Source organism: Cladosporium halotolerans, assembly GCF_011745625.1.
Source record: "Cladosporium halotolerans strain TM138-S3 chromosome Unknown Sca4, whole genome shotgun sequence".
In the NCBI taxonomy this organism is placed as follows: domain Eukaryota; kingdom Fungi; phylum Ascomycota; class Dothideomycetes; order Cladosporiales; family Cladosporiaceae; genus Cladosporium; species Cladosporium halotolerans.
This window is the reverse complement of record NW_027191455.1, coordinates 675,339-692,912: the sequence shown is the minus strand read 5'-3', so window position 1 is coordinate 692,912 and position 17,574 is coordinate 675,339. Positions and strand designations below refer to the sequence as shown.

The following is a 17,574-nucleotide window of genomic DNA, read 5'->3' as shown; positions in this document are numbered from 1 at the left end:
TCGTTCCACCAGTCGTCATAGGTCTCATCATTCGCAGGACATATACTGGGGTTGCCAGGGTTAGGGTTGGGGTAAGCGACTTCTCGGCTAGTGAGGTTCTACTTGCTAGCGAGCGCTCCCAGTGTCATTCATAGACTCTGGTCGATTCTTGAATGGTTTGCGCCTTTTGCTATGCCTATTTTTTCCGGTCCACCTGTGTCGAGCCGTGGCATGGGCGACTTGACGCTCAAGCGAAGACGAACCCCGCTGACGCCCAACCGACGTGGTCACCAGCACACGACCGCATTTGCCGGCATCACTTGGAAACCATCAACCTATACACCGATAGAAACAGCAAAAAAGCATCTGAATGAATCAAATGGTCTCATAATAACCATCATTAACTAACAGCATACCCCGCCACTGAGCCAAACGTCTCATCCCATTCGACCAACCCATCTCCTCTACCTAACTCATCAACACCACAATGCTCAACCTCCAACCCAGCTCCACCGCCGGCTCCGACCCAGAACCCCTCAGCGACCACTACCTCAGCCTCATCTCCGCGCACATCTCCTCGCTCACCCCCCAGCTCCGCAACCTCAGCCTCTCGATCCACTCCAACCCCGAACTCCGATACAAAGAATTTCACGCGCACGAAGTCCTCACCAGCTTCCTCGAGAAGCAGCGCAGCCAGGAGTGGCGCGTGACGCGCTCGGCGTACGGGATCGCGACGGCGTTCGTTGCTGTGTTCGAGGGGGAGGGCGAGGGGCCGGTGGTGGGGTTTAATGCAGAGTACGGTATGTTTTGCTTGAGTGTTGCTTTGCTTTGGGGGAATTTGATGGGTTAGGGGCTGATTTTTGTGGGTTTCAGATGCGCTGAGCGGGATCGGGCATGCTTGTGGGCATAATTTGATCGCTGTTTCGTCGGTGGCGGCTGCGTTGGCGGCGGCGGAGGTTGTGAGGGTGAGGGGTTTGGGGGGGAGGGTTGTGTTGTTTGGGACGCCGGCTGAAGGTTAGTTTTTCGAAGAGATGGGCAGAGATGATGCGTTGGAGACGTCTTTCATCAAGCTGACTTCACGTGTCCTAGAGGGCGGCGGAGGCAAGATCCGTCTGCTCGACGCTGGAGCATATCGGGATCACCGGGTCGACGTTTCACTCATGGCCCATCCCGGCGTTACACCAGACGCGGCACTCGTGAAGACGGCAGCTTACGCGGGGATGAAAGTGGAATATTTCGGCAAAGAAGCACACGCCGCGGCCCGGCCGTGGGAAGGAGTGAGGCAACCGATATTTACAAAACATGCTCAGTCCAAGAAGCCCACCGCTAATCCATCGACCAGATCAACGCCCTCGACGCCCTGATCACAGCCTACAACTCGATCTCGGTGCTACGGCAACAAACCCAACCAGGCGACATAATCCAATGCCAGATCACGAACGGCGGCCTGCGCCCCAACATAATCCACGCCTACAGCAGCGGGCAGTTCGTCGTGCGCTCCGCGAGCAGAGCCCGCCTCGACGCCCTCAAAGCAAGGGTCGTGCGATGTCTCGAGGCCGGCGCCACCGCCACGGGCGCCAGGCTGGAGATCACGCCATCGAAGTACTCGTATCTAAACCACGTGCCCAACCGCGCGCTCGGCGGGGTCTACGAGCGCTGTTTCAACGAGCTGGGCGGGGAGATTCCCGCTGGGTATACGGCGGTTACACAGGCCAGTACGGATCAGGGCAACGTGAGCCATGTGCTACCGAGCTTGCACGGCAACTTTTGGATCCGTAGTGAGGATGAGGAGGGGTCGCAGTTGGGCGGGCCGCATACGCCTGATTTTGAAAAGGCGGCGAGGAGTGAGGAGTCGTATGTTCCCACCAAATGGTGTACTGTATGACCAAGCTGACGATGGCATCTTTTTAAACCAGACACGACCGAGCGATGCGAGTCGGCAAAGCTCTGGCGGCCACCGCCGTCGAAGTCCTCACCAATGCATCTTTGCTCGCAGACATCAAGCGAGAATTCCAAGAGACGCAGCCATCATAAGCTTGAAGTTTGCCTCATACCGAGTCAACGTGTCGGGCTTGCCCTGCATGGAATCTTTAGGGGCTGCGATGCGGCAATTGAGGCAACCGTTCATCTCCAGGCAGCTCCAATATTGGAAGCATCGCAGGGAACCGTTTGTCGCTTAACGCACTCGAATGTTCTTTGCATCTTTCCATTCGCTACCAGACCGAAGAACGGTCGAACGTCTGCAATCGATCGATCGATCCACCAGATCGAGCACCGCGCAGCCTGATTCCCTCTAATATTTAATGTCTGTCTGTCCCAGGCAAACCAGGCAAACAACCACGCGCTCAACAAAACCCCCTCAGAAGGTCAGGTCTCGGACCGCTTCCGACGGCTTCCACGCGAAAGTGTCAATTTCCCCTCGTACCCCCCCAGCGTCGTATCCGAAGCTGACCGACCTGTCTCAGCAGTCGTGTAAGCAATCTTCTCTCACGCTGCGTGCTGCCAAATTTGGCCCCCCTCCAACGTCGTGTTGACCGCCCGCCGAGCCCTGCGCCGCATGCCAGCTGCCCGCCGAGCAGCATTCCGACGGCTTTCCCTCCCCATCGATCTGCCTGTGCTACTGCCATCAGCGGTGGGTGTCGGCCGTCAATGCCGCGATGAGCGACGCGAGCTGGCGAGCGATGACGCCGCCGCTCAGGGAGGGTTGCGAGGACGGGGATATAGAGACGATCAGTTTCCGCCTTCGAACCACCTCGCGCCGCAGATCAATTCCGCCCGGCACCACGGAGAGGGCCTACTTGAGCCAATCGACACCCCGGGCCTGCCGTCGCGTCTTTTTGCCAGACTCCCGGAGCTCTCTATCTCTTTCCTCGCCACGCCAGAAACCCGGTAAACCATGCGCTCGACACGACCGCTCGCCTCGCTCGCGATAGCGCTCGCCTGCCTCGCGGGCCTCTGCGCCGCCAGCCCGCGCTTCGTCCGCCCCGCCTTGCTGCCAGGCGCCACGGCGCTGGAATCGCAGCCGGCGGCGACCGGCGCCCCGGGCCCGTTCAGCAACGGCACAACAGCCGTCGCCGGCACCAGCGAGGTGAGCTCGGAGTCGCCGGCGGCAGAGCAATCGACAGAGTCCTTCGTCACTTTCACCCTCGTAGCGAGCACCAGCGCGCCCGCGCCCGAAACGCTCATCACGCCCGCGCCCGAGCCGCCGGCGTCCTCCTCGGGCAGCGGGGCGGGAGAGTGCACGCCGGCGAAGATATGCGTCGACTACTACACGTGCTCGAAACGGCTTGGGCAGTAAGTGGACCCGTTTGGACTTCGCGGCCGCGAGGATTGGGCAGTGCGTGCGGGAGCGTTTTTTTTTTTTTGGCTGACCGGGTGTTTCTTCAAGTTGCTACGACAAGAATTTCTGCTCGGGGAGGAGCAGTTCGTTCAGCCTGCCGGTTTGCTGAAACGCGAGGTTCCCGAGATGGCTCGGGATCTGGGTGGGGATCATGGGGCGGCGGCGCTCGGCGGCGGCGGTCGTGCCTGGCGGGGGTTTGGGGGGCGGTTCTTGGTATTGGTTGTGGTGGGCTAACGACCGGTCTTGTCTTGTTCTGTGGTCGGAGAGCACTTTGGGGTGGTTTTCGCCGCGAGGGGGATGTGGATGCGTGCGGGCGTTGAGGTCCGAAGTTGGGTCTGGTGCTGGGGGACTTATAAATGACATTGTCGCTGTAGTGGTGAGCTGTGATATCTTGGGAGAACGAGAGATGCAGAGTAATGGAAATGAGTGCCAGACCGTTGTTCTGGCATCCGCGCCTGACGAAACTCTGTTCTGCAAACCATGCCTTACCTGCTCGTATCAGATAGCATTGAGTTTCAACACGCTCCAGCAACACTTACCGCACACCTGCACATCTCGAGACCACCGCTTGGGTGGGCACGTGGATAACCACCCAAGTCAGGCACTCCAAGAAATCAAGACCTCTCGGCGCCGCATCACCGCTCGAGCCCACATCAGTCGCCCCACTCCCTTCCGTGCATGCTTCTCCAGACACGAGACGCCCCCCGGGCAACCCCAAGATCAAGACGCACGGAAGACTCTAGGGTCTTGGAGTGGGCAAGCAAGGCGAAGGTGGGGTCGGCCGTCGGCCCAAGAGGCCCGCCCAGCTGTTTAGGTGCTTGGGGTTCTGCGAGCTGTGCTGGGGTGCTGGGACAAGCTGCGGGCCTTGTCGTGCGAGCAAAGCTCTCGATCGGCGGGAAAGAAGCAAGCGAGCAAGGGAAAAAAAAAAAGCAAAAGCGCAGCTGCGCGTCGGCCGGAAATTGATCGATCACGGATGATGCCTGGCGGGTGCTGAGCTGGTGCACTCGCTTGAATATCATGTAGGTGCGTGCGCATTATTGTGCCTGCCAGCTTTCGTTTCCGCGTCTGGCTGGCGAAGCGTGTCGCATGGCCCCGAATTGCCGTGTCATCAGCCCTTTGCGAAACTGACTTTCCGCCCGCCAAGATCTGGAGGGGCCTGTGGAGGAAGATACGGCGCTGCCGAGGACTTCGCGCCCATAGTTAGTTAGTAGTTCGCAAGACCGACGTTTTCGAGGACGAGAAGTCGGACGAGATGGCGTGCTTCGTTGAGGTGCACGGGCAGCCTGCGCACATCACCCTCTGGGACAATTACTATCCGATCCGACCAAGGTGCGTATGCAGCCGCTATACATCTGGACCGGGACCCTGGTCGATGATGAGAGCCCAGAAATTTTGATGCTGCTACTGTGATACCCCTGTCTGTACTATGCGAGCGGTCGATTTATGGCAGCAGAACGCCGCGCTGATTATCGACACCGGTCTGACTAAGAGTGGGACTACAACATGACGTATACGCTCAAGTGAGTTTTCATCTATATCGCACAAAGGAGCGATGAGGAGAAGAGGGAGGATTCGGAGAAGATGGCGGTGCACAAGTCTATCGAAGCGCTGAAGCGGATGGCTGCTGCTGGAGGATTCGTCCAACAATGCGGGCAGTGCCACTGTGATGAACCGAATAATGCAGTTGGTGTTCCGGAATTCTTTTTTATCCCCACATATTCCGTATTCTATTATCTGATAATCTAGATGGCCTTGGCGTCCTTGAGCAGCTGCGAAAGCTGGCCCTTCTTGCCCTGGAGCTCAGAGTTGCCGCCGATGTGCTTCTGGCCGATGAAGATGTTGGGAACGGAACGCTGCTTGGTCATCTCCTCGAGGGCATCCTGGATGGCGGCGCCGTCGTCTGCGGGCGGTGATTGTCAGTGGTGGCCCGGTGAATATGCACGGAATGCGCCGGAAACCTACCGATCTGGTCGAGCTCGAGGATGTAGGGCTTTGCGCCGGCCTCGCTGAGCAGACTCTTGGTGGCCTTGCAGTACGGGCAGTAGGACTTGGAGAAGACGGCTGCGCAGGATGAACGGTCAGCGATGCGACAAGACTGCCGAGAAGAGCTGTCCCCACTCACCAACGGCGTTGTTGTCGATGATGTCCTGGGCTTTGGTTTTGGCGGCCATGATGGTGTTCGGACTGGCTGGACGCGCGCCGGTGAAGATGGAGCGTAGGAAGTTAATGGTGGGCGACGGGGTGGTGGGTGTGCGGGAGGAAGTGGTGCAGCGAGGGGCGACAATTGCAATAGTAGTAAGGTAGTGTCGGCCTCGGGTGGCCTTGCGTGCCTGCTTACAGAATCGATCCGCCGCGTTCGAATGACGCCATGGCAGCGAGCATCACGTGATCTGCCTCGCAAGGCGCAGACACCTCAGCCATCCAGCACCTGAGATTAGCTACATGTATCTACCTTCAGGCAAGGCATCCCACCCATCCTCAGCGCAACGCCACCGCGGCCAACGACACGCCGCATGCGCGCAGTCAGGCAGTCCCGACCTTATCGTCGGCTTGGCGGGCGGTGTTAGCGCGCCGGCTGCTCGGCTGGCCGGCGAGCTCTCGTCGCGCTACCCTTCCTTCTCGCCTCAGGCCAAGCTTCTGGCTGGCTGGGCGGCCAGGCGCACGCCCAATGCCAGCCGCAGTGGTGGCAACTCGGCGCGCGCGCCCTCTTGGCCACGTGCCTTCCGCCGTCGCGCGAGGCCTCTCATCCGCTCCGCCCTTGGCGCTCGTCCGCCCCCCGCCCGCCATTATCGCCGCGCCCTCCCCGCAGCTCTCCGCGCCGACACGACACGCACGCGCATCGTCACGGCGCAACCCCGCCGGTCAAGACGACCTGCAGTGCACCCGTGCGCGCCGGTGCTTGTGCGTGCGTGTGTGTGAGTGTGCCTGGTGCCTGACGCGGCGCTCATATCGAGCCCACCGCCCAACGTCCGCCGCCCTGCAAATAACAAGGTAAACAACGAGCTGATGAGCTGTCTCACCCGCCGGCCTGCCTGAGGCCCCGGCCCCAGACACGCCTCACTCCCGCCGCGCAAGGCTCGGCCAGCCGAAAGCATAAGGTGCCTCCCGCCGCGGGTAGGGTTGCGATGACGTGGGCGACGCTGCACGCGAACGCTCGATAAGTGCCCACGTCCTAGCTTTGCGCTCCGCCAAGCATCAACCTCTCGGCGCGCGAGCCTTCCAAGAATGTATCTCTTGGGCCGGGTGGAGCGTGGTGTCAGGTGCAAGTATAAAGATGATTCGGGCACCCGTTCCTGTGCAGAAGTCTTGTTTGGCCCAAGCCGTAACTCACGGGCACATCTCTTTCACTTACCCGCCTGTCCAATCCATTGACATCCGCCTCCGCTCGCTAACAAAGCGCGCCTCGCCCCGGATCGCCGCCGCATTGTCAGCCCTATCGCCCCACCGTAAACACGGCGCCTACCGCCACCATGGGAGGCCAGGAAAACCCATTGGACAACCATGTCTCCGGACAATCCAACAAGCCCATGTCCCAGCCGGCCCACTCGCTGAAGTGGACACAAGTCGTTGAAGAGCTCAAGGCCGACCCCGAAGACGGTCTCTCGTCCGCCGAAGCAAAGACTCGGCTGGAGGAGTATGGCCGCAACGAACTCGGCGAGACTGGCGGTGTCAACCCAGGCAAGATCCTGCTCCGCCAGGTCGCCAATGCGATGACGCTCGTGCTGATTATGGCCATGGCTGTCTCATTCGGCATCCGCTCGTGGATCGAGGGTGGTGTTGTCGCAGGTGTCATCGCCATCAACATCATCGTTGGCTTCACCCAGGAATTCCAAGCGGAGAAGACCATGGATTCTCTGCGCTCGTTGTCTTCGCCAACCGCCATTGCCGTTCGTGACGGCAAGGCTGAGAGTGTCTCTACACAAGAAATCGTCCCCGGTGATCTGGTCGAATTGAAGACCGGTGACACCATCCCCGCCGACGTCCGCGTTATCGAGGCCGTCAACTTCGAAACTGATGAAGCTCTCCTCACCGGCGAGTCTCTGCCTGTCCGCAAGGCCGCCGACGACATCTTCGAGGAGAAGACCGGTCCCGGTGACCGTCTCAACGTCGCCTACAGCTCTTCGACCGTCACCAAGGGTCGCGCGACCGGCATCGTCTTTGCTACTGGCATGTTCACCGAAATTGGTACCATCGCCGCCGCACTTCGCAAGAAGGACAGCAGGGTTCGCGAGCCGAAGAAGCGTGACGATGGCACCGTCAAGGCTCACCGTTGGCTTCAAGCTATCATTCTCACCTGCACTGACTTCATCGGCACCTTCCTCGGCGTCAACGTCGGCACTCCTCTCCAGAAGAAGCTCTCCCGTCTCGCAGTGCTCCTATTCTTCATTGCCGTCATCTGTGCCATCATCTGTTTGGCCGCCAACGACTTCAGCGACCGCCAGGACGTCATCATCTACGCCGTCGCCACCGGTCTCTCCATGATCCCCGCCTCCCTCGTCGTCGTCCTGACAATCACCATGGCCGCCGGCACTAAGCGCATGGTCGACCGCCACGTCATTGTCCGTAACCTCAAGTCTCTCGAGGCCCTCGGAGGCGTGACGGACATCTGCAGCGACAAGACTGGAACGTTGACGCAGGGAAAGATGGTTACAAAGAAGGCCTGGATCCCTGGAACGGGTACCTACACGATCGGGGAGACCAAGGAGCCCTTCAATCCGACACAGGGCGCGGTTCACTTCGGTACGACCGAGCCGCGCAACATGGGTGAGAAGGATATGGATCCCGAGTCTTCGTACAACGAACTGCTTCGCGAACCCGCCCTGCAGGAATACCTCCGCGTCGCTTCGCTGGCCAACCTGGCGAATGTCCACCAGACTGACGAAGGTCAGTGGAACGCTCGTGGTGACCCTACCGAAATTGCTATCATGGTCTTCGCCTCCCGCTTCAACTGGAACCGCCGTGGCTCTGTCAGCGGCGAGAACCCGTCCTGGAAGATGGTCCTCGAATTCCCCTTCGACTCTGACGTCAAGAAGATGTCCGTCCTCTATCGCGACGCCAAGAGCAACGAGCTCCACGTCTTCACCAAGGGTGCAGTCGAGAGGATTATTGCCTCCTGCACATCCTACGTCGCCAAGTCCGGCGACGAGCCTGTTGAGATGACTGAGGACTTCCGCGCCCAGATCCTGGAGAACATGGAGGCCATCGCCAAGCTTGGTCTCCGCTGTCTCGCTCTTGCCAGCCGCCGTTACGACGAGCCGTACAAGGAGGGCGAGGAAGTCGACCGCCACGTGATTGAGAACGACCTCTGCTTCCGCGGTCTCATCGGCCTCTATGACCCGCCTCGCCCCGAGTCTGCTCCCTCCGTCCGCCAGTGCCACGAGGCCGGTATTGCCGTCCACATGCTTACTGGCGACCACCCCGGAACTGCCCGCGCTATCGCCGCCCAGGTTGGCATTCTCCCTGCGAAGATGGACATGCTCAGCAAGGACGTCGCCGACTCGATGGTCATGACTGCCTCCCAGTTCGACGACCTGACCGACGATCAAATCGACAAGCTGCCCGTCCTGCCGCTCGTCATCGCTCGATGCGCGCCCAATACTAAAGTACGCATGATCGAAGCCCTCCATCGCCGCGACAAGTTCGTCGCTATGACTGGCGATGGTGTCAACGACTCTCCTTCTTTGAAGCGCGCTGATGTCGGTATTGCCATGGGACAAGCCGGATCCGACGTTGCTAAAGATGCGTCTGATATTATCCTCACGGACGACAACTTTGCTTCTATTCTTGCCGCCGTCGAGGAAGGACGTCGTACTTTCGACAACATTCAGAAATTCGTTCTCCATCTGCTCTCTCAGAACGTTGGTCAGGCCTTGATTCTTCTCATTGGTCTCGCATTCAAGGATTCCGACAACGTCTCCGTCTTCCCGCTCAGTCCTGTCGAGATCCTGTGGATTATTATGATCACGTCTGGTATTCCCGATATGGGTCTGGGTTTCGAGAAGGCGGCTGCGGACGTCATGAGCAGGCCTCCTCAGAACATGAAGGTCGGTATCTTCTCCTTCGAGATCATGACCGACATGCTCGTCTATGGCCTCTGGATCGCAGCGCTGTGCCTCGCCTCCTTCGCCCTGATCCTCTTCGGCTGGGGCGACGGCTTCATCGGCACCAACTGCAACGAGTCCCGTGACACCTGCGACCTCGTCTTCCGTGCGCGCGCCACCTGCTTCGCCACGATGACCTGGCTGTCGCTCTTCCTGGCCTGGGAGGTCATCGACCTGCGCCGCTCCTTCCTCAGAATGCAGCCGGACTCCAAGCGCTACTTCACCCAGTGGGCGATCGACGTCTGGTCCAACCGCTTCCTCTTCTGCGCCGTCATGTTCGGCTTCGTCACCATCTTCCCGCTCATCTACATCCCCGTCATCAACGACTACGTCTTCAAGCACCACGACATTTCATGGTAAGCCACAATCACATCCCACCCCTCAACCTCCAAATGAACACTCACTAACGCTTCCAACAGGGAATGGGGCGTCGTCTTCGTCGTCGCGCTGCTCTTCTTCCTCGGCGCCGAGTTCTACAAGTGGTGCAAGCGCATCGTCTTCCGCCGCTTGGATGCCAAGAAGGGCAAGGAGGACTACTCGCAGGACGTCGAGGACCGCGTCTTCCAGCGCTACATGACCCAATCCAGCACGGGCAGCGGCAGCGACCCCGCGGGTGAGAAGGTGTAAATGGGCACGACGACTTTTCGTTTTCTATCTTTCTTTGGTTGACGTTTTCTACGACGTTTGTTCATACAAAGGAGACGAGACGCGATTTGTTCATACGCTTTGCTTTGGCATGCTGGAGATTGACTATCGTCACTTCACGAGCGTTGAATGCTGAATGAGAGCCGCAAGTCATCAGCCCGCCTAAACGTCACATCCTTAATACTCCGGATGGACAGACAGGCGAGCAGTTGGTGGAGCCTGAAAGGGCTCTGCACGACTTGACGGACGGACGGAGACAGGCACAGAGGGAGCTGGATGTTTGTACATACTCATCCCGTTTTCCTGGCCTCGGATTGTTTTTCGCCGACGTAACAATCGGCGCGAAAAGCACTGTTGGTGGTGTTTCTAGAGTACAGTGGTAGTGACGTTCACTGGCGGTGATGATGATGATGACGGATAGAGTTCTAATAATGCAAGCCAATACTCAACATTCACATGACACGATTCCATCTCTCCTCTACTATCTCATCAACGCAAGCCAAGATCTACCGCAATCTTATCTTTCCAATCTTCTACCAATGCCGACCAGCACCCAGAACAAACCTTACCTTTCCAACCGCACACCTCAACCGTCTCGAGGCCAAGCAAACTCTACCTCCGCCTCGCTCGCCACGGGCTCGCTGCAAAGGTCACCTTCGCAAATGCTTGTCGTGGCGTCGCGCCCAGCAAGCCTCGAACGGGCAGCTCTCGGCCTGACCTTTCGGCGGCACTTCCACCCTTCTTATCACGCCATGCACGTAACGCCCAGCTTCGAGGCGTGATGCAAGCACGACTTCGCAGGCCGCTCATGGCTGGAGGCCGGAGCACGTTGCGTCGCTTCAGCGCCAGCCCTATCGCGAGAGCGTACTTTGTACAGTAAGCGCCAGATCGCAATTTGGGGCCGCGATGGGCCGATTCCTTCGCCGGCCGAACCTTGGTCCTGAGCGCGGATGCATCGGTCGTGTAGGATGGGGGGTCGGGAGGGCGGGAGCGGAAGTTTGTCGTTCTGGTCTAAGGATCACTATGGGGAGTGATAGATGGCATACTACTGCTGCTGGATTGTCTGGGGTGGGTTGAAGCAGGCGTGAAGTTTGATCGTGGTTCATTCGATGATGGTGTGCAAGTTTGCCGGGCGACGCTGACATCAGGTCGACTCTGCCCCGGAGTTTCGAACGAGCACGGCTGGGGATTGCGGGTGCGATCAACCCACGCCGGCCGGTGTCATCCCGCCGCTGCCGGCCCTGCGTGCGAAAGGAGCGCTTGCATGGCGGGAGGATGCGTGCCTAGAGACTCTCTACGCATACGATGCGTCGACGCGGCGCCGGCATAGTCGGCGACTCCCTCGACCTGGACGTTCTGGAAAAGCGCGGCGCTTCTTTCGTGAGGCGGCCAGACGACCACGGTGACGCAGTGCCTCGGCATCGCGGGGGCTCCTCGTCCGCACGTGCTGCCGCGCCATACCACTCTCACTTCACCGGCAACGGCATCTTTGGCATCTCGGCCTACGGACTCATCCTGCTGGGAGCTGCACTGGTCTTGACCATCCTCGTCTACCTCCTCGTCCGCGCCCTCGCCTTCCTCACCACCCACTACCTCTGACCACCCCACCCCTCCAACACCACCATGCACATCAAAGACCGCACCTTCATCATCTCCGGCGGCGCCTCAGGCCTCGGCCTCGCCACCGCGCGCGACCTGCACTCCCACGGCGGCTACATCGCGATCCTCGACCTCAACACCTCCGCCGGCACGGCGCTCGCCTCCTCCCTCGCCCCGCGCGCCCGCTTCTTCGAAACAGACGTCTCGTCGACGCCCTCGCTCGAAGCCGCCGTGCAAGGCGCCGCCGCCTGGATCCAGGACGAAACGCACGCGCCCCTCGCAGCCATCATCCCCGCCGCGGGCGTCGGCAACCCGGCGAAACTCCTCACGCGCCACGGCGCGCCCGCGCCCATGGCCGCCCTCGACTTCGTGCTATCCATCAACCTCCGCGGCACGCTCGACCTGGTCCGGCTCGCGCTGCCGCTGCTCGCGGGCAACGAGCCCTCGGGCCCCGACGGCGAGCGCGGCGTCGTGGTCCTCGTCTCCAGCGCCGCGGCGTACGACGGCCAGCCCGGGCAGGTGGCGTACGCGGCGAGCAAGGGCGCCGTGCGGTCGGTGGCGCTGCCGCTGGCGCGCGACCTGGCGCCGCTGGGGATCCGGGCGGTGGCGATCGCGCCGGGGTATTTTGAGAGCAACATGACGGCGGCGATGAGCGAGAAGGTGCGCGGGTCGCTGGAGAGGGTGATGGAGTTCCCGCGGCGGGCGGGGAGGGGCGAGGAGTTTGCGGCGTTGGTGAGGGCGGTTGTGGAGAATGTGATGCTGAATGGGGAGTGTGTGCGGTTGGACGGGGGGACGAGGATGCCGTCGAAGCTTTAGGGGGGGAGGGGGTTTGTGGCTGGGATGGGGATGAGGGTGGAAGCTTGGTGGTTTTGAAGAACGATGCATTATGATAATCAAAATTGACAGTCTGGGTGTACATAGAAAGCGGACGTAATGAAATCTTCCCCTCTGCATCAAGCCGCCCAGACAGCGTACTTATCCGCCGGCGTGAGCAGGATCCGGTCGCTCGGGATCCTCTGAAACTGCAGCGGCACCCCGTGGTCGCCCGCCGGGTACGCCATCGCGATCTTCCTGATGTCCATGTACACCTTCTTGGCCGAAGGCCTCAGCGCGGGGACTCGAGTGCAGCAGGACTCGGCTAAGACCACGAGCTCGGGCGGGTACACTTGCTGGTAGGTCAGGTTTGTGAACAACAGCGTCTCCGGGGTCGCTATGCTAGGCTGATGCGAGGCCTTGGTCAAGCTCATGAGATGCAAGATCGTGAGGCCGACCTGGTAGACGTTGGTGGCGGACCATACGAGGTTTGATTCTTGCCCGACGTCGATTTGCTCGGGCGCCATCCAATTATCTGTGCCCATTTCTTGCGGCATAAGTAGGACGGCCGCGAAGTATGGGTCTCCTCGGTCGAGGGAGTTGCCAAAGTCTCCGAGCTTGACGACGGGGAGGCCAGGCCAGACGGTTGAATCGGTCGGGTTGGCAAGGAAGTAGTTGCCCAGTTTGATGTCCTGGTGGACGATGCTGTGACGCCATGCCGGCTCCGGGGCTTCGCCATTTCCTCCACCATTGGGCCAGTTGCCTCTGTCGTCGGGTAAGGCGCCGTGAGCCATCAGGCAAGCTCCAGCGGCCATTGCCTCGAAGAAATACGCAATGGCAACGGTGGGGATGTCCGCTATGATTCGCCTGTCTTGTTGGTCGACGCCATAATACTGCAATCCCAAATGCTTGTTCCACAGTGAGTGGAGATCGTCCAGTTCCGCGAAAGCAGTGTAGTGCCGGATGAACTTCATGCCACTGAAGACGCTGAAGCCCAGGAATTCCACTATGTGCTTGTGATTTGGCAACACGCGGTGCATTGCAGCCTCTATGGGTACGCGGTTCTTGAAAGGGCCATACCACTCGTCCGCATTATTCCATTGTCGGCCCAGAAAGACTTCCTTGACAACGAGCCGCTGTGTCGCAGCGTCAGCATGTGCTTCCGATGAGCAGCATTGTGTAACTCACGTTGATTATGCGACCCGCAGTGTTGTATTGGACGTAGAGAACGGCGCGACCGTTTCCTCCTTGTCCGATGACTCCCAGATACTAAATGGGCTCGAGGTCAGTACAACTATATGATCTAGGAATAGAGGGAAATGGCTTACGCTCCACCGCCCGTCATAACGTGGATCCAGCCCAAGCAACGGTTCACGAGCGAGGTTGTCCGCTGGCGGGGGTGGGATGGTCGTGATATCGGGCTCGTTATCCCAATCGTGCGCGCGCCCCCTTTCCTTGACTAGTTTGATCAGCTCACGCGCGATATCATCAGCATTGTCTAACAAGACACCGGAGCCATCTGACAAATGGCGGCTCACGAAGCTGTTCAGAGAGACCGTGCCGTCCCCTTGGACCATCTGCAGCACGCGACGAACGTTAGGCCGGACATCGTTAGGGTAGTTGTCGCCTGGAAGGGGATCGCGTTGGATGCCTGCTTCATTTTCCCAGTCATGGTCTGGGAGTACACAAGTATGTAGCAGCTGTGATGCGAGATCGAAATTGTCAGTCACATGTAGCTTGATGCTTTGAAGGGTTGTCGACTTACTTCTAAGATCCTGGCCAGCGGCTCGAGATCATCCATTGTGTTGTAAGCTCCTAATGCTTGAGCATGTACAAGCTCGCCCATGCAATACCTTCTGAAGGCGTCGGAGAAGTTCATTTCTTCATCGAAAAGCCATCGAGCATGAGCGCCTTCTTCTCCATGGGGAGTGCGAGGGAAGCGGGCCGGTGGACTGTTATTGGGGTTTTGTAAGGTTCCGGCAATTGTGGGCAGTGGATTTGCAGGAATTTCCGGCTGCTGCGAGGGCGCTGCTCCGGCCTGCGCGTTGGGACTCTTTTCTTTACGGACTTTCTTGGGAGACTCGGCTGCCGGTTGCGCCGCCTCCTCCTGGTCATCGTCCGTTCGTGGTCGCTTTGATGGGGATTTCGGTTTGCCCTTGACAGGAGGAGCTGCATCAGCCTGCAACGTCCCCCCCGGTTGTGGGACCTCCTCCCGACCATCGTTCCCTTGTGCTGGCTTTGGTGGTGATTTCAATTTGCCCTTGGCAGGAGGAAACGCTGCATCAGTGTCCGACAATGCTTCCAGGACTTCTTTCGCCAAATTCTTAACCTGATCCAAAGCCCTTCTGGTCCATTTCGAGCCGAAGCCGCTACACGTCTCTAGCCACTTATTGTTTGCGGTCAAACCGTCTTGCGATGTCTTTGTGCAATGTTGAAGGTGTTGTTTCAGGGAAATTGCAAGGTCACCCTCTCCGGCCGTCGCAGGCTGCTGTGGAGTTTGGAGTTTGGAGATCAACGCGGATAAATTGGCGAGGAGAGGACGTCGAGCCTCCAGCTGATGAAGAAATTTGTCCCATGCCTCGTGTGCAGTTGCTGTAGTCACATCCGAAACTTCGGTGGCGGCAGTGCGCAAGGCTTCGTCGGCTGCATCCACTCCTCGTCTGGCATCCCAAACGTCGCGCATTGCCGAAGCTAAAGAATGCCGCTGAAGAGGAGACAGGGTGTTCCATAGCTTGTCAGCCTCTGTGTAAAAATCGCCATCAGACATAGATGGCTCTTCGCCAAGTGCAGACTTCAGCCATATCTTGAAGTCATCGGCATCCTGATTTGAGGACATTTTGGCGAACGTCGATAGCGATCGATTCGAATTCGTAGTGACGAAGTGTTATGTCAAAGTTAGATTACAGAAGAGATTCACCGTGATATTACCTTCGTTCAAGGCGCTTTGTTCATTGATTCAGAGCATCGCATCCGGAAGCCAGCCCAAAACGGACTGCAGAGCAAACGAACAAAGACATCTGAAAGGCAGGTCTTGAAATTGGGACAAAGCAAACCTTATCGCCTCACCTAGAACGGGTGGATAGTGCTGTGTTGCTGGTGGAGTATGTTCTAATGCGTGGTGACCGTCTTGCACTGCGCAAGAGTCTTGAATTTCTCCAGTTTCCATTGCAATGCAATTGTAGTCATCACATCTGAGCGTGCGAAGAGGCTGTAGTCGACATGACCGTGAAGATTGAATGTCGTCCTGCTCAGGCGAAACACCAACGATGGCGAATGCTGGGCCATACTTTCGAGTATTGAGAGGCTTACCCTGCCGATTTATTTGGAACCAAGGTCACTTAGTCGACAGCAGATTTTTCTTTCGTCGCGAAGATGATACGGAGCATTAACGCTGATGAGAACATCCGTGTGAAGTCCGAAGGGACGATAGCGAGGAAGGAAGGAGGTGAGGGGAGGTGCCGTGGGTGCCAAGACCCAATGCCATCGACTTCGTCGCGTCTCGTCAGCGCGTCCAAGGGTCTTTCGTCGACCGCCCGTCAAACATGAGCTCACAATCTCACCTTCCACCGAGCGCATCATGGCGTCGCCATCCACAGCCAAGCGGCGCAGGCTGAACCACGCTTCAAGCACGCTCAGTAAACCTTTCGTCTCGCCTCTCAAGACCGCCGACGTCACTAGGACGCCGCCCAGAGACCGGCGCAGCGCCTTGACCGAAACACGCAATCCGCCCTATGTTCCCAGCACGCTCGCGCACACCGTGAAGCCGACGCTTTCCACCGTAGCTCGTAGCAATGCTCCAAGTAGACCGTCGTCGGCCATCACTCCGTCACGGCCGAATCCTGTCCGGCGACAGGCGTATATCACTCCACGACGCTCAGATCCAGCCGAGCAAGCAGCGCAGAAGGCTATAACGTCTCTCGAGCTGCAGATCAAGTCCGTTCGCAACGATATCGATACCCTCAACCAAGCGAGCAAGTACGCAGATTCAGACGCCGACAGCGAGCTGGAAGCATTAGCGCTGAAGTGGAGGCTCGCGTGCCAGGGAGCCGCTGAAGAGCTCTTTGGTTCCGTAAAGGAGCGTGTCAACCGCATGGGCGGTGTAGAAGCCTGGCGTGAGAGTGAGAAGCAAAAGTACGAGCGGGCCAATGGGATTGGGGAATTCGCGGAACCTGAAGTGGAAGACGATGCGGACTGCGAGTTTGACAGCCAGGGCGAGGAGCTGCCTGAGGAGGAGCAAGAGTATAGGAAGAAGGAGAAAAGGCGCATCAAACAGGAAGCTATGGATGCTGCGGATGTTGATGAGCCGGTCGGAGAGGAACCTGCGGGTTCAAAGCAAGTCTGGCAGCAGATTGGAAGTGACGACGATGTATGTATGAAGCTTTTGGCCTCATTTGGACTCATGCTAACGATGTGCAGTCATTCACTATGGACATGATGCTACGGTCTCTCAACATCGATCTCGACGTGGTTGGGTATGACAGAGAAGGGCAGAGATGGATCACCTGATCGCACAAGCACTCGCGCACTCCATTGCTGTCTGGAACGCGGTTTCTACACGACTTACGAAGCATGAAGAGAATGATGAATTAGCTGAGATACCCCACGATGAGCACAGGAATCAAATAATGTCAACCATCATCACTGAAATGAAACAAGCCCGAGCCTTGTTATTGCCGAATCAAGACCGAGGCCTATGCATGTTTGCCGCCGTTCATGCCTGAGAGATGTCACGCCTCCACCGCCTGCGTCTCACCACAAAAGCTCTTGTGGGGCGGATACATTGCACCGCAGCGACTTCTCCGCATGAAACAAGCATTCGAATCTTTACTGCATTGATTCTCGTACCTGAATCCCGCTAGTTGGATTGAACATTGCACAACAAGATCTATTTCCGTTACCAATCCGCCGGTTCTGTGATTCATGACAACCAGAGAGCGTGAGGGAGCATTGAGAGGTCCTGGGTTGCCTTTCATAGGTGAGCGGACCAAAAGGGTGCTCGGATCGGTTCTTCAATCAAGGTGCTCCACCTGGCGAGACAGATGCGGACTAAAATGGCGCCTTGATGCGTCTTACGTCGCGTAGGGCTCTATGCATCTC

General features: G+C 58.5%; 8 protein-coding genes across 8 annotated transcripts; 6 read left to right on the top strand and 2 right to left on the bottom strand.

Moving 5' to 3' along the window:
* Window positions 1-401: 401 nt before the first annotated feature.
* Window positions 402-2,536, top strand: WHR41_01709 (uncharacterized protein). Its single transcript, XM_069370315.1, has 6 exons — window positions 402-779; window positions 853-993; window positions 1,069-1,256; window positions 1,322-1,833; window positions 1,896-2,386; window positions 2,448-2,536. Exons 1-5 carry the CDS (start codon window positions 467-469, stop codon window positions 2,011-2,013), a joined length of 1,272 nt encoding a protein of 423 aa, XP_069232767.1. The 5' UTR covers window positions 402-466; the 3' UTR covers window positions 2,014-2,386; window positions 2,448-2,536.
* A 339-nt stretch (window positions 2,537-2,875) lies between these two features.
* WHR41_01708 (uncharacterized protein) lies at window positions 2,876-3,428 on the top strand (the record flags this gene model as incomplete). The annotated part of the gene is made up of 2 exons (XM_069370314.1): window positions 2,876-3,273; window positions 3,368-3,428. 2 exons carry the CDS (start codon window positions 2,876-2,878, stop codon window positions 3,426-3,428), a joined length of 459 nt encoding a protein of 152 aa, XP_069232766.1.
* A 1,462-nt stretch (window positions 3,429-4,890) lies between these two features.
* On the bottom strand, window positions 4,891-5,811 carry WHR41_01707 (uncharacterized protein). Its single transcript, XM_069370313.1, has 3 exons — window positions 5,442-5,811; window positions 5,282-5,380; window positions 4,891-5,219 (listed from the first exon to the last, which is right to left on the bottom strand). The coding sequence occupies exons 1-3, from the start codon at window positions 5,488-5,490 to the stop codon at window positions 5,062-5,064; spliced, it is 306 nt and encodes a 101-aa protein (XP_069232699.1). The 5' UTR covers window positions 5,491-5,811; the 3' UTR covers window positions 4,891-5,061.
* A 759-nt stretch (window positions 5,812-6,570) lies between these two features.
* Window positions 6,571-10,527, top strand: WHR41_01706 (uncharacterized protein). Its single transcript, XM_069370312.1, has 2 exons — window positions 6,571-9,776; window positions 9,840-10,527. The coding sequence occupies exons 1-2, from the start codon at window positions 6,790-6,792 to the stop codon at window positions 10,045-10,047; spliced, it is 3,195 nt and encodes a 1,064-aa protein (XP_069232698.1). The 5' UTR covers window positions 6,571-6,789; the 3' UTR covers window positions 10,048-10,527.
* An 843-nt stretch (window positions 10,528-11,370) lies between these two features.
* WHR41_01705 (uncharacterized protein) lies at window positions 11,371-11,664 on the top strand (the record flags this gene model as incomplete). Its single annotated transcript, XM_069370311.1, has 1 exon — window positions 11,371-11,664. One exon carries the CDS (start codon window positions 11,371-11,373, stop codon window positions 11,662-11,664), a length of 294 nt encoding a protein of 97 aa, XP_069232701.1.
* Window positions 11,665-11,688: 24 nt separating this feature from the next.
* On the top strand, window positions 11,689-12,480 carry WHR41_01704 (uncharacterized protein; the record flags this gene model as incomplete). The annotated part of the gene is made up of 1 exon (XM_069370310.1): window positions 11,689-12,480. The coding sequence occupies one exon, from the start codon at window positions 11,689-11,691 to the stop codon at window positions 12,478-12,480; it is 792 nt and encodes a 263-aa protein (XP_069232700.1).
* Window positions 12,481-12,524: 44 nt separating this feature from the next.
* WHR41_01703 (uncharacterized protein) lies at window positions 12,525-15,853 on the bottom strand. The gene is made up of 4 exons (XM_069370309.1): window positions 14,243-15,853; window positions 13,806-14,177; window positions 13,666-13,746; window positions 12,525-13,613 (listed from the first exon to the last, which is right to left on the bottom strand). The coding sequence occupies exons 1-4, from the start codon at window positions 15,311-15,313 to the stop codon at window positions 12,618-12,620; spliced, it is 2,520 nt and encodes an 839-aa protein (XP_069232703.1). The 5' UTR covers window positions 15,314-15,853; the 3' UTR covers window positions 12,525-12,617.
* A 158-nt stretch (window positions 15,854-16,011) lies between these two features.
* Window positions 16,012-17,424, top strand: WHR41_01702 (uncharacterized protein). Its single transcript, XM_069370308.1, has 2 exons — window positions 16,012-16,843; window positions 16,894-17,424. Exons 1-2 carry the CDS (start codon window positions 16,055-16,057, stop codon window positions 16,981-16,983), a joined length of 879 nt encoding a protein of 292 aa, XP_069232702.1. The 5' UTR covers window positions 16,012-16,054; the 3' UTR covers window positions 16,984-17,424.
* Window positions 17,425-17,574: the final 150 nt, after the last annotated feature.